Source organism: Gallus gallus, chromosome 1 (genome assembly GCF_016699485.2).
Source record: "Gallus gallus isolate bGalGal1 chromosome 1, bGalGal1.mat.broiler.GRCg7b, whole genome shotgun sequence".
Taxonomy (NCBI): domain Eukaryota; kingdom Metazoa; phylum Chordata; class Aves; order Galliformes; family Phasianidae; genus Gallus; species Gallus gallus.
Genome location: NC_052532.1, coordinates 30556491 through 30569917, shown reverse-complemented (window position 1 = coordinate 30569917; position 13427 = coordinate 30556491). Strand labels below are relative to the sequence as shown.

At 37.5% G+C, this 13427-nt stretch overlaps 1 protein-coding gene across 1 annotated transcript in view; it reads left to right on the top strand.

Annotated features, from left to right (window-relative positions):
• The window catches only part of NELL2 (neural EGFL like 2), a 143487-nt gene that overhangs the window by 55581 nt on the left and 74479 nt on the right, over window positions 1–13427 (top strand). The window contains exons 10-11 of the mRNA NM_001030740.2: window positions 7566–7657; window positions 10492–10594. Of these exons, the coding sequence (NP_001025911.1) occupies window positions 7566–7657; window positions 10492–10594 (195 nt within the window). The remainder of the gene's footprint in view (window positions 1–7565; window positions 7658–10491; window positions 10595–13427) is intronic.

Below are 13427 nucleotides of genomic sequence, written 5' to 3'. Positions count from 1 at the left end.
TGTCAGGTCACAGAATGTTGCACTTTCACTGAGGCATATACAGCAAAGTCAGAGCAGAATTTCTAGTTGAAGCACTTGTGGAAGTTGTCTGGGCAGAGGAGAGTGTAGCTGGGAATGGGAACATTTATAGCATTTGTGGCAGTCACTGAGATATGTTTGAAGTCTGTGGGTGCATAAATAATTTTGGGGCAAGCTTTTAATCCAAATCCCCAAGAATTTGGAAGTAACTGTACACTTCTGGAGTAGAAGTTTTTTGTAGCCTTTGTGACTTGAGTGTATGGAAATGTCGCTTTCAAGTTCTTTTCACAGAATTATAGAGTGGTTTAGGATGGAAGGGGCCTCTGGAATTCATCTGGTCCAACCCCCAGTAGATTTACTATTTTTAGGTAGACTTTATAGTTTTGCTGTTTGCATGTTTTTTTTTTTTTCTTGGCACTGTCAAATGAAACAAACTGTAAAATCTCTGAGGATGCTGCCCTTTAGAGAAACTTGCTTTTTACTGTATATGCTCACTTCATCTCTGTGTCCTCAAGGCTGCAGAAAATAACCATCTCCGCAGTAAAGCACAAAAATGCGTCCAAAAAGTTATGTAAAATTGGCAAGCTCTACTTTTCCATGGTAAATCAGGGCAGAGATATGAGTAGCATCCCAAAGAAAAGAAATGCGTAATTCCTTCTCCTCTGTTTAAATTACCTGAGAAACCAGGTAACGGTTACCCCTCATAAGTGCTGTTGCAGAAATAGCTGCCCTCTTGCTCATTGGTGGTCTAAGCTTATAGCATAGCAATGGAGAACACAGCCTGCTTATAAAATTAATTTAATATAATAATAAATTAATATAACAAATAATAAAATTATCATTGTTAATAATAAATAATATAAATAATAATTGTAATAATATAGTTAAAAGATAACTAATAATTAATGCTGCTGCTGATTCCTCTTTACCTCTGAGAGGCTTAAAGCAGTGATTAAGACACGTGCCGACCTTCTACAGACCGTTATTGCTTGCAGAAATTCTCAGTACAGTTCTAATCAATTCACTAGACCTTATCTTGCATATAGATCCCTATAACTTGAGGCTTTCTGATGGGTGTATGTGTGAGTTTAAGAATGTCAAGAAATAAAAGGTGTTTTAGGGAGATATCTGTTTATTTTTCTACACGGTACCATTTTTTTCTCTAAGTACAATTCTTCTGAAAAGCACCTCTTGCAGTTAGTCTCTAGCAATATCAGCTGAAAGAAGGTAGAACTGAAACAGAAATTTCCCTGTGATTAGCACCTAGCAGGGTTTAATGAATGCGTTTGAATCTCTACTAAAACACAACTGTGTTGCTACTTTTTAAGGATACCTGTTGAAAGCAGTCCATCAGAAGATGTCTAATCCTACTTTAAAGAGGATTAAGCAGGCGTGCAGTGTTTGCACTGGAATTCTCCTGGTCTTGCAGGTTGCTGTGCTATTTATAAATCTTTAATGAAATGGTAATACAATAGTCATATAATATAATTAATAGGAACTTTAATTGCTTTTTGCCTCTTGACACCCTCTAACATTTTTGTCTTGGCATTGGATTTTATTTTTGACATTTTGCTGTGAAAGTCATTTGAGTACCGGATGGCCAACAGAGTTAATTTGGCAAGTAGATGGGCATTTTGATTGCATTAGTCATGCCCAAGTTTTTAAAATCCTATATTTAAAATCCAAAATATTCTAGCTCTGTTTAACAAATAGAATCTGGTCTATTGCTCTAAAGCCAAAGTTGTCCATGTCTGTCAGCATAAATATTTTGGCTGCCATGTTTAACTGAGTTAAAGTTGCTGTGTGGGTAGCAATAACGTCATTTTTAAGAGAAGCCAACATCAAACAGTATCCAGGTTCCTTGTGTATGGACACATTCTCAAAAATGGTCTAAGTGAAGTAAAGACTTCATTAAAATTCTTCTTTGAACCAGGATAGTTCAATCTGCTGTTTTTTTCTTTCCTGAAGATGTGGACAGAATATCTTAATTACTATTTGTTAAAACGATAGCATTGTGAGTGCTGAATAGTGGAAAAAGGACAGCATAACTTTGATCAGAAAATATGATGACACTTCAGCTGGTCTCTTAGAATGTATGATTGTAACACTTAAAGTTTGATCCCACAGCTTAAAATTGAAGAGTGTTACTCATAGTACCCAAGGCATGTGTGATATTAATAGTAAGTAAAGCATCTTCCCTGTTGCTGAAAAGTAATGTTTTAGGAATGTAGAATTTTTCTTTTCAAAGTATTTCTCTTATTTCATATATATCACCGGATTAGTAACATCAGAGTTATATGAGGGAAAATAGAAATTCTTTTAATTCTGCCATGGTTTATGACATTAAATCACTTATAAGAGGAAAATCTTGAATCTTTGTTGTCACAATAGCATCCAAAAACCAAGCATTGAAGTGAACACATCTCTGTGACTTGTCTGAAGATATCTGAGCTTGCTTTATATATATTTACATAATTCTTATTTTTAATTTATCTTTAAAATAGTGTTAACTGATCTCAGTGCAGGCTTATTTGATGAATGTAAAAAAAATCTGTAACACTTGCTGTCTCCAGTTTCATCTGTACTTTGAATACTTGGCTACATAGACTAGAATGTTTATATGTTAATGCAATATTTCTCTATTGAGAAATCTATTCACTCATTGAAAGTGAGCAAGTTGTTTCTTGTTGGCTTCTTTCATGCCATTCTAGGAAAAATCTGAGATAATTTACTCATACATCTTCCAGTATCTTAGACCTTTACTTAAATAGAGATACCCACACATTTGCTTTGGGCCGTGTGTGATGCCCATTGGTTTGATTGGTTGCATAACCCAGACTCACTGTCCTGCAGCCTACCACAGGTTTTACTTATCATCTGTCAGGTCTGTTTGCCTCAGCTGAACTGCAATCAACAGAATTTTTGGTCATGTTTTGATGTGTTTTTTCAGTGTTCAGATTGATTTTTGTGTCTTTAAGGATATCTCAGATAGCCTTCAACCCAGTGCTCTGATGAATTCCACAGAAGACCTCCTGCAATGAACATAGGAGATAGAAGTATTATATAACTTCCTTCTAGCAATTAATGGAAATGTAGAAAATATGAGAGGCAGATGAAAGAATTTATGATTTTGAATTGTCTCTCCCATGTGACTAAACAGCTTGTAAATGGAGGTGGCTTACATCACAGATGCCCTGAAATGATTCAGAAAATACTGTAGGACAACCAGTTTGTGTTCTCAATTCAATAGAGATGTTCAACATTTCTGGCTAACAAAAAATAAGATGCAAATAGGAACTGATTCCTTATCATTAGGAAATTTAAAGTCAGATTTATTTTTTCAGCTGAGCAAGCTGAGCATGTAAATATATCTTTTCAACAGTGTTTGACTGAAAAAAACCCTCAGTATATTTTCCTTCTTGAAGTCTGAAATCACTTTGAATTGTTGAGGGGGATAACATAAGATGAAGCAAATCTCAAACCTCACTGACTGCAGCAACAGAGGAGCAACAGTGAGTGAGCAAACAAAAAATAATGCCTGAACCGCCCTGCAAAGATACATAAGATAGGGGTGAAAGCATGTCTCATAATGGCATGACAGGTGAGAGAGAAATATTCATGGCAGGTGACCGTTATTTTTGTATTTCTAAGGTAAAGCCACAAAAAGGTTCCACACTATGTAAGCTTGCAAAGTAGGATTAATGTGTCTTATACAATGCCTCAACCTTGATCTCTGAACAGTGGAGATTTCAAGGAGGAAGTCAGAAAATTAAAGAAATGAGATTTTCTTTTTTTCTTAATATTCTTACCCCATGACATCTTAGCAATGTGTATGAGCAAAGTTGCAGAAAAATAGAATTAATTGCCAGAATTAAGTTGTGCTTTCATAACTACTGAAAAATTTCACAGAGCTCCCAGTTATATCTGCTATTCATTGGGCAATTGTGAATATAAGAAAATGTAGTGGATTGAGGAGTTTACCAATGTTCCAAACTTTCTGTTTTCACTTGGTGGTAAGCCTGAATCAAAAGTAGCTTAGATAGCAAAGAGAAGCGTACAGACAGTCCTCACAGGAAATCAGAAATGATCTAGATATCAAAGACGATACATACAAAAGTGAGAAATCATACAAGTGACATACTGTAAACTCAGGGAATGGAAGACAAGTGTTAGATGGGTTATGAATTTTATGTAGATGTTTTAAGGACACAAAGAAGAAAAGAAGAAAAGTGTCATTTGGAGGCCAGTGGGAAGAAGAAAAGTGTTATGAAAGTGATGGTTTGACAAACTGTTGGTGATTCCTTGAGAATTCTCTTCACCGAATGTATATGAGGATGGTGCCATGCTATCACAGTGTGCTAAATATTGATAGAAGGAGTAGCTGTATTATTATTACTACGTCTACATAAATTAATCATGGGAATATAAGCAGATCTTGCTAATAATATTTTTAGACACTGTACTGATGCTTATCATTGTATCATCATATGTATATAAATAGATCAACAATAGTCAAATTTCCTACTAGGCTTTGTAGACTTCCTGTTTCACCTTCTTAGAAAACTGTGCTTTGAATAATATCTATTTTGTTTTTGATAATAGGAGTAAGTGGAAGCTTGATGGCAAGAGGAAATGGTTTATGTAATTCAGCTGTAGATGACATCCTACATAGGCGATAACTATCACGTTCTGAAACAACTAATCATCGGGTAATTTCTTGACTGTGACTCAATCTGTCGGATGAAAGGAGTTAGGAAGATGAAACATGATATGTTTCCCCAGAGAGATACCAATCACAGACTAATCACAGTATTCTGGGAAGCATCTAGCCAGGCAGAAATTAAATCTTCGCTGGACTTTCCAATTACACTGTTCTAGTCCAGATGTTCATGTTGTTGAAATATCTTTATTTCTGAAGGAAAATAAAGACATGAAGCATCACCATCATAAGATGCGTACTGGCTGTGTCAACTGCTGGCATAAGGCAGAAAAAAAACACTGTTCCACACTGCCTGAGATGTAGGCAAGACTCTCCAAGGAGAAAAGTGGGGGATAAGAAGACTAGCACCTTTATTTTACTAGAAATATTTCCATGCATGCTCTGTGCTCACCAAATTAAACAACTGATTGCACTGGCAAACTAAAGCGATTATAAACACTGAGCCAGTGCTTCTGGTGTAGATGAGGTGCCCATGTGTTTTGTTAAGCATATGTTTGTGGTACTGCAGCACCATGTTAAGATAATTTCACACCCCAAAACTTCATAGGATTGTTGGTAAAATAAGATATATATTTCTGATTTTGCAGAAGACTAGATGTCTTCTGGTAGTTTTTCTATTTATGTTCTTAGATACTAAGTTTCTCTGGAGAGCCAGAGGTTTATCAATGTTGGTAAGGTGACTGGATTCAGTGGACTGTGATTTGAGGTAGCATGGATACTAATTTTTTTTTTTTTTTTTTAAGATGCATAGGCTGTCATATTACTATGTTAAAATATTTTGGTTTCAGGAGAGAGTTTTCTTCCAACAGAATACTTATGATCTTGACGTCTTTTGCCCTTCCCATGAGCAGGCATGGACTGCCTGTTTGAAGCATAAGAATATGCTATCAGTCCGTTACCACTCTCTGGTCCTCAGGCATTGCTGTACTTGTTTTTTTTCTTGTCATTTGTAGCAGTTATTGGAAGCCCGAAATGTGTGTGACAGGGGAAAGGGCTTCAGATATGAGTATTTCGGTTTAGTGTTATGGCCGGTAATATATAGGAAGTGACATATATGACTGAATTATTTTCTTCTCCTGTCTGGATTCAAGATCTGTTAGTCCCAAGTAAAGATTTATGTGGACTTTTTTCCACGTACTATTTTGTGGGGGGAGCTTGAGTAGAGCACTGTGTTGTACTGAGCTTTCTCAACACTTTGTGATCCCTCTTTGTGGATGCTATGCAAACTTTCTCCTTCTGTTAGCCCTAGGACTCCCCCCCTTTATTAAGGACCTTCTCTGAGTCTGACAGCAAACTCCGCCATTCATGAGATTTGGGATGTTGGAGCTTATTGTGATATTACTCCAGGAAAGGGCTGCGTATACTTATTTCACACAAGACGCTTTATATTTTATAAGATATTTTAACCCATATTTGGAAATTTGGGAAAATTATGCAACATTTTTATCACTATGCCTATCGCTTCTTTTTAAATATTGGTTTCAAGGCATGACTTGTCATGTGGTCACAATGTTATAAGAAGTTTACAAAATCCAGGAGCTGCTAGTAAAAAAAAAAAAATACAAAGGGAAAACTGTAAGGGTAATTAACATAGGCCAGGCAACAGAAACTCTTGCACAATCAGAGATTTTAAAATTGTCTTCAAATTGTTGTCTTGTTAAACAGAATAGATAAATCTGTGAATGAATTGCAGTAAAATTGATTTACATCTCCAAGTCAATGATTAGTGAATTAGTCTTCAAACGTGTAATCTTGAACATTAAAGCAGTAACCCACTCCTGTTATTTCATGATTATACTTCCTTGATCAGCCTTGACTGTGTCCTCAGCAGCAGAGGCAGACATTGAGTTTTCTTCATCTAGTATTTACATTACTTGGCTTTTTTACTTTGTATAATGTAATTGCAGTAACAGATGCTTCTAAAAAAAAAAAAACAAAGAGGTGGTTTGCTTTGCAGTTATTTTGTGTAGCCTTTAAATACCAAACGGGGACTTCAGTGAGCAATGTGGTATGTGCCACATCAGCACGCGCTGTAATGGTGACATTGTCGGGGTTGCAGGAGTGGCATGAGGCCAGGTCACGGCGTAACCAACAACTGGCCTGGGTCATCCTGTCATTTGTGGCTTGACCCTATTTATATTGCAAAAAAAAAAAAAAAAAAAAAATACTGTCACTGAAGTTCTGTTCCTGTGTGGTAAAATTCATATATTCTAATATATTTTAGCAGTAGTGGTAAATAATGGGGATAATCAAGCTACAAATACGTAACTTAGAAATATCTGTGGTGGTATTTCAGATGGCTGTGAGAGCAAAATGCAAATATGTGGCTTCTGTGATTGCCCTTCATCAGACAACATTCCTCTTCAGGACACTGGTCATCTGTTAACATTGCCCGCACTGCTCTCACATCTCCAACCCCTTGTTCACCTCTGAGCTTTTCACATGGCTGCTGAGTGTGGTTCCCCCCTCTGCATCACTCCTGGCCCCGGCTGCCTTTCTGTGCTTCGTTTTTGCCCAGGCAGGCAGCCACACCTTCCTTGTGTGACCTGCGGTGCATTCCTTCTGCCCTCTCAGTCTCTGAGTACCTCACCATCGGTTCCACCATCCTTCACCTTCTATTTATACACACCTTTGTGGTTCTTTCATCTTTTTTTCTCTGATTTTTTTTCCCTGTGATATCCAGACTCCTGCAGGTGGCTTTAGAGTATTCTCGCAGCTGGATCAGTTTTTAAATTCTAAAACGCCATTATCTCTAAAGAAGTGCATAGGTTCTATAAACAGAGTACTAATACAAAATCGTTGTGATATTCTTTATTTTCTCCTGAAGCGGTGTGCATATTTGAAGGCAGAACCTACTTTGAAGGACAAAGAGAAACGGTGTATTCAAGCTCAGGGGACTGTGTTCTGTTTGAGTGCAAGGTAAGAACATTTTTTATGAAAAAAATTCTCGTACATTAGAAATATCAAAGTCCCACTATTGAAATACAGACAGGTCCACACTCGGAAATCGCAACAAAAAAGTCAGTCATCTAAGGCAATCCATGTTTGTTTTGTCTTACTGAGTTCCACAGACAATTTTGCAAATACATTTGCTTTGCATAGCTGCAAGCCTTGATTACACAGCTTGACGGCTGAGCTGCATTCCTTCCTCCTAACATATCCTCCCCATCATCAGTAAAAAGACCCACCAGGCTGTGTTATGTTTCCTCTGACATGTGTGCAGTGCTATTGCTCACAATTTTGAGTCCAGGTGTGAATGATGATCAAATATGATGGGGACATAATTTAGACTTCAGGGTAATTCTAAGTGGAAAAGATGGATGAAAAAGAAGGAAAAGAGGGAAGCATGTTGGGTGTCTAGCTCTTTTTCTTATGTTGGAAATTAGAAGACTTGTCATTTGATTTGTAAGCAGAACATGCCATGCTGTTGGTCTCATCGTGCTGCAAGAATACTGATGCTCTGTAGACTACAAATGCACTTGGTGGGCAAAATATACTCCAGGGCATGGCTGCAGGCTGAGTCACACCTCTGCTGTGGCATGCCCTGCTTTGTTGCTGGGGTAAAGGGATGGGGTGGGAATATCTCTGGGCAGGGAGCTGCATGCTGCATTGTGGGGCTGAAAAACTGAATGCATGTTTCTAGGAAACAGATGGGAAAACTCCTTCCATGAAGCTGCAGCAGAGTTCTGGGGATTTAATTGCTGTACTTAACATGTACAAACTCCATGGGGCTGCAGAAAATCTAGAATGACTCAAAAACTGACGTATAAAATCCTTCCTGGCTACTAAAGTCATGATGGTATGGCAGTTTGTGCCTAGGCTTCAGAATCAGTCCTCTGCTCTCAGGCCTGTTTACAACCTTCCCTTTGATGTGCCCTTCCTGCCTGCTCCTGGAGGGAGGGGCTCCATCCATCCATCAGGCAAATTCCTGGCAATTTTCAAACATCTCCATGTCTTCGTGAGAAAGTGTGTATCTCACAGAGAAAAACTGGCGACCGTTGTCCTACTGTCATTGCTTTTCATCTGAGCTTAGTTCTCTGAGTGGGTACTTTGAAATCTTTTGAAAAAAGGAAGGAGAACATGGACAAGAATAATTTTGGAAATGTATGTTTCAGTCACATGGTTTTCAGGACTATGAGCTTATATTTTTCAGTGTGGCACCTGGGACGTTAATTCTGTGATTAATTCACAGCCATCAAAAGTTATATCTTTAATCTTTCTTGCATGTAGCAGATGAACAAAATATCTCTGTTGGCTGTGCTCATCTGTCTTTTGTTGATGATGCTGGATGTTAGTGGACTGCCTGCTTGTCCTGGTTGAAATATTAAGCAGCAGCTTTGACTCATATTACCCTTTTTCAAGGTCTGAAGTACACATTGTTTCTGATGAGCAGCCTTGTGAATGGTATTTCAGAGCAGAAAATCCCTGCGCTGTAAACTGTGGGTCAGCCAGGAAGTTATATGTTGGCACTATTTTATTGACTATGGAGTTGTCATAAAGGGATATATTTTGTAACCACAACACAAGACAGACTTGATAGGACTGACGCAAGTACTGATTTCATGGTTGGAGGCCTGGTGGTGTAGAAAATTCCTTCTTTAAAGTTGCACATAATTTTAAACATCATAAACAGCGATTGTGTCTGCTGTAGGCATGCACTTATGCACTTTTCTGTTTAAATATTGCAAGACAAGTGAATTAAACATTCTGTTCTAAATAAGTCTGTAAAAAAAAAAAAAAGAAAATGCAATCCAGACTACTCTGGTATTATTTCTAGCAAAGGTTATTTTCTTTATTTTGAAAGATTGCTGTTTTTTGTTTGTTCTGGTTTACAGTACACATCAGCATCTGGCTTTCTTTAGTGTGATTTTAGGTTTAGGCTGGATTGTTTAATTTAAAATTTTGGTGATAATTCTAATTTCATTTTTATATATTGTGTTTAAAGATGACTTAAAATCAAATGCTGTAATAATAATACATGTAATAATATATTCATGAGGCATTTCCTTGCATGCAGAAATATATGGCCTTGAATTCAGTGAGCTCATACTTTAACTGACTTGTTGATTCCATGGCATAGGAGGAACATGTTATTGCTTTGTTTGTTTGCTTTGCTTTGCTTTCTGTTTTTGCTATATCAGGAATAGAGCACGTCAGAAGATATTAAAGGTGGTATTTCTGTGGTAGCCTGATTGCTAAGATAGGCATTTCACTATGGTCATACTGCTGTGATTGTGTGTGACCTGCATTAAATGCCTGAAGATGTTCAGATAACATCCTGTCATTAGATGCTTCTGGATGCTGGTCCAAGTTTAATAAGAAACCTTTTTCCCGAGATGGAATCAGTGTCTGTTTCCTTCAGTGTTTTTACTGCAGCACTGAGGTCAGAGATGTTCAAGTTTCATTTTATATGCTATATAATTAGAAAGGTGATTTAGAATGTTCATTATAACTCTGAAAGAAAAAATATTGCTCTTTTGGGTGTGGTTTTAGGAGAAGCTTTTGAGGCAAGTTACCTGAAAGCTAAGGTAAAGAATGAGAACTGCTTCTATACTTTCTCTTACTTGGAAAGGTTTTAGCATAGGGTAGTTCCTGATGCTCCTGTTGTGCTGTGCTGTCCTTTCAAATGGTTTTTAAAGATGTCTGGATTTAGCATAGGTACTTTTTTTGTTTGTAGATAACAATGCCAAAAGCCAACTAAAGTTATCCTTTATCTTCTTCCACAACAACAATCAATTGCTTCTACCTGACAGGACCACAAAATGCAGCGTATTCCAAAAGACAGTTGTGCAACTTTGAACTGCCCGGAATCTCAACAGATCCCATTATCTCACAGTTGCTGCAAAATCTGTAAAGGTAAGAAAATAGCAGGACATATATAAGCTCAGTGCAATTTTGTTTTCTTATAGATTTTTGGGATCTTTTTGGATATGACATTCTTACACGTAATCACAGCAGACTTTGTGAATCTGAATGGACAGTTCCTGCATCATGATGTCTAAAAGTTGTTTGTAAAATGTCTAATAGTGTAAATTCTGTAAGACACATTCACTGGCTCATGTGTGTTTAATTCTAGCCAAACATGGGTGGAAAATCAAAGGAATTGTACGCCCAATTAGTGATTTTCTACCCCTCACTCATTCTGGTGTCCAAACAAAATGAGATTGGAAAAATGTGTTCCCCAGCATCCTGCTAAAGTACTTTGAGATGTCTGCTTTGGAGAACAGTTTGTGCTGTGCAGTTGTTCAAAGACTGTCATATATTGTTGATCTGTTTGGAGTTGTACTCCACATCTACAAGCAGAACCTTTGAGCACTGTTTTGGTACACTGTGCGACTTTGTCTGTTACACAGTACTGGTCTTTTCCAAAGGTGCAGGAAGTGTTCTGTCTTGAGCCCAGTCTTTTGATCTGGAGTAATATCACTGTCTTCAAAGATATAAGCAATTACAACTTCAAGTGGCTATGTCTGTTTCTCCTAAAGTTAAATAATGATAAATTGGTACCTGGCATGAAAGAAGACGTTAGACTCTTGGGCTGACTTTAGATACACTTCAGTGTAAAGAAGAATGTAGCTAGGCTTGTTTTGGTGCAGCTCAGCGGAACCATGAAGGATATGATTAATGGCATCAAGTAGAGAGATAAGAAGAAAGTAGAAGAAAAGAGCTTAAGAAAAGTTGATAGATCTTGAAGACTATCACAGTCAGAAAGAATTTTTTTTCATGATAATTTTCTATAAAATCTTGTGTGGCTTTGAGAAAATAATTCTGTGTTTGTAGTGCCTGGCAGAGCTAGAAAGTTTTAATATGTGTCAGATTAGTGCTTTCTGATCATTTTCAGTCCTACCTGAGCCATGCTACCATGGCCCCTAATGGAACATAGATTTTATTCTTTAAACAAGAAGCATTCTTTAAATGGCAGCATTAATACAGCTGAGACACAAAGGTTAAGAATCTTCAGAAAATAACAAACAAACAATCAAACAAAAAACACAACACTATCATCCACTTCCTGAATAACACGCACATTCTTACTTATGAAATGCCAGTCTGATACAAAGAAATCCAGACCAGGAAATCAAAAAATATGACTGTTGCTTTGTTATTAACTCAGACTTCAATGAGGAAGACAACAAAAGGGCAAAGAGCAAATATTACTATGGGCAGAGGTTGCTGTTGACACACATTTTTGCTGTCATCAGTGAATACTGAAAAGCCTGTAATGCATGTAGATCTACAGAACTTTTGCTTCTAAAATAAATGCTATGTTAGATAACAGCATTGTGGTAGTGACGGTAAATTATATCATACAAGTAAAGTTAGCCAAACCTGCCATTTGCCTGTTTAACACTGACATAGGCTGGTTTAGCAATAGAGGTCAATGTATTACTTTAAGGACCAATATATTAGTTTAGCAAAAAGCAGTTCATGTATGCTAAGTTCAAAAACTTTCCAGTTTATCTTTTGCTTGGTATGGGACCAGTTTTGTATTTCTGAGTGGTCTAGCTTCACAGACCGTTTGAAGTCACAACAGACTACTTTTATCTTTGCATCCACCAGGTGCAAGGACATTTTCTTGGGTTTCATATCAATTGTCTTGAGTTATAGTGCACAGGGTAACAAGCAGTGAACATTTGCCAAATTGAGGGAAAAACAGCTGAAGGTTGGCCAAAGGGCACTGTGAGGAAGAGGAAGATGAAATAAAGAGGAGGAAGTAGGTGGCCTAGAACCATCATAGATCCCTACCATGCATGCCAAGAGGAACATGAGCATAAAGTAATGAGTTCTTGGAAAAGAATGAATATCACAGAATCATAGAAAGGCCTGGGTTGAAAAGGACCACAATAATCATTGAGTTTCAACCCCCATGCTATGTGCAGGGTTGCAAACCACCAGACCAGGCTGCCCAGAGCCACATCCAGCATGGCCTTGAATGCCTCCAGAGATGGGCTATCCACAACCTCCTTGGGCAACCTGTTCCAGTGCATCACCACCCTCTGTGTGAAAAACTTCCTCCTAACATCTAATCTAAACCTTCCCTGTCTCAGTTTAAGACCAACATATGAATATATATGCTAATGTATTGCGTATATATATCTTAACTGTCTACACTTACATATCTACATTTATGTACAGCCTGAACTCTGAGAGGGCATGATTGCTTTGTCAAGTTGCCTGGTACGTATTGTGAAAATAAAGGAATGCTGACTTTCTAACATCACCTTGGAGTTAGAGAGTTTTCTTCCCAGATTTTTCTGATGACAACATTCTCATATAATTTAGGAATAGAAGCTGTTTTGTATCAAAATTTGAATCAGAAGTCCAGTGGAGTGTTGAAAATAATAGTCTCTACCGCCAGCAAATACTTGTTTGTTATTTCATAAGAGGCCAGTGTTACAATCTAATCCTAGCTTGCTTACATTTTGGAGTTACTGCTACTACACCAATTTGTGCTCCAAGCCTGACCCACATTCCTCAGTTCTCCCATAGGAGATTTTGAAACAAGGAGAGAGTCATTGACAAAGACCATTGAAGTAGTGCTGATTGACCAATTCTAATGTTTCAGATACAGAGGAAAATGTTAAACAAATAAGATTGCTGAGAAAATAAAGGAGACAAACATCACATCTTAATATACAGATGTGGAAGTTTGGAATCTTCAAGTCAGTTACTGCAACCAGCTTGGATTTAG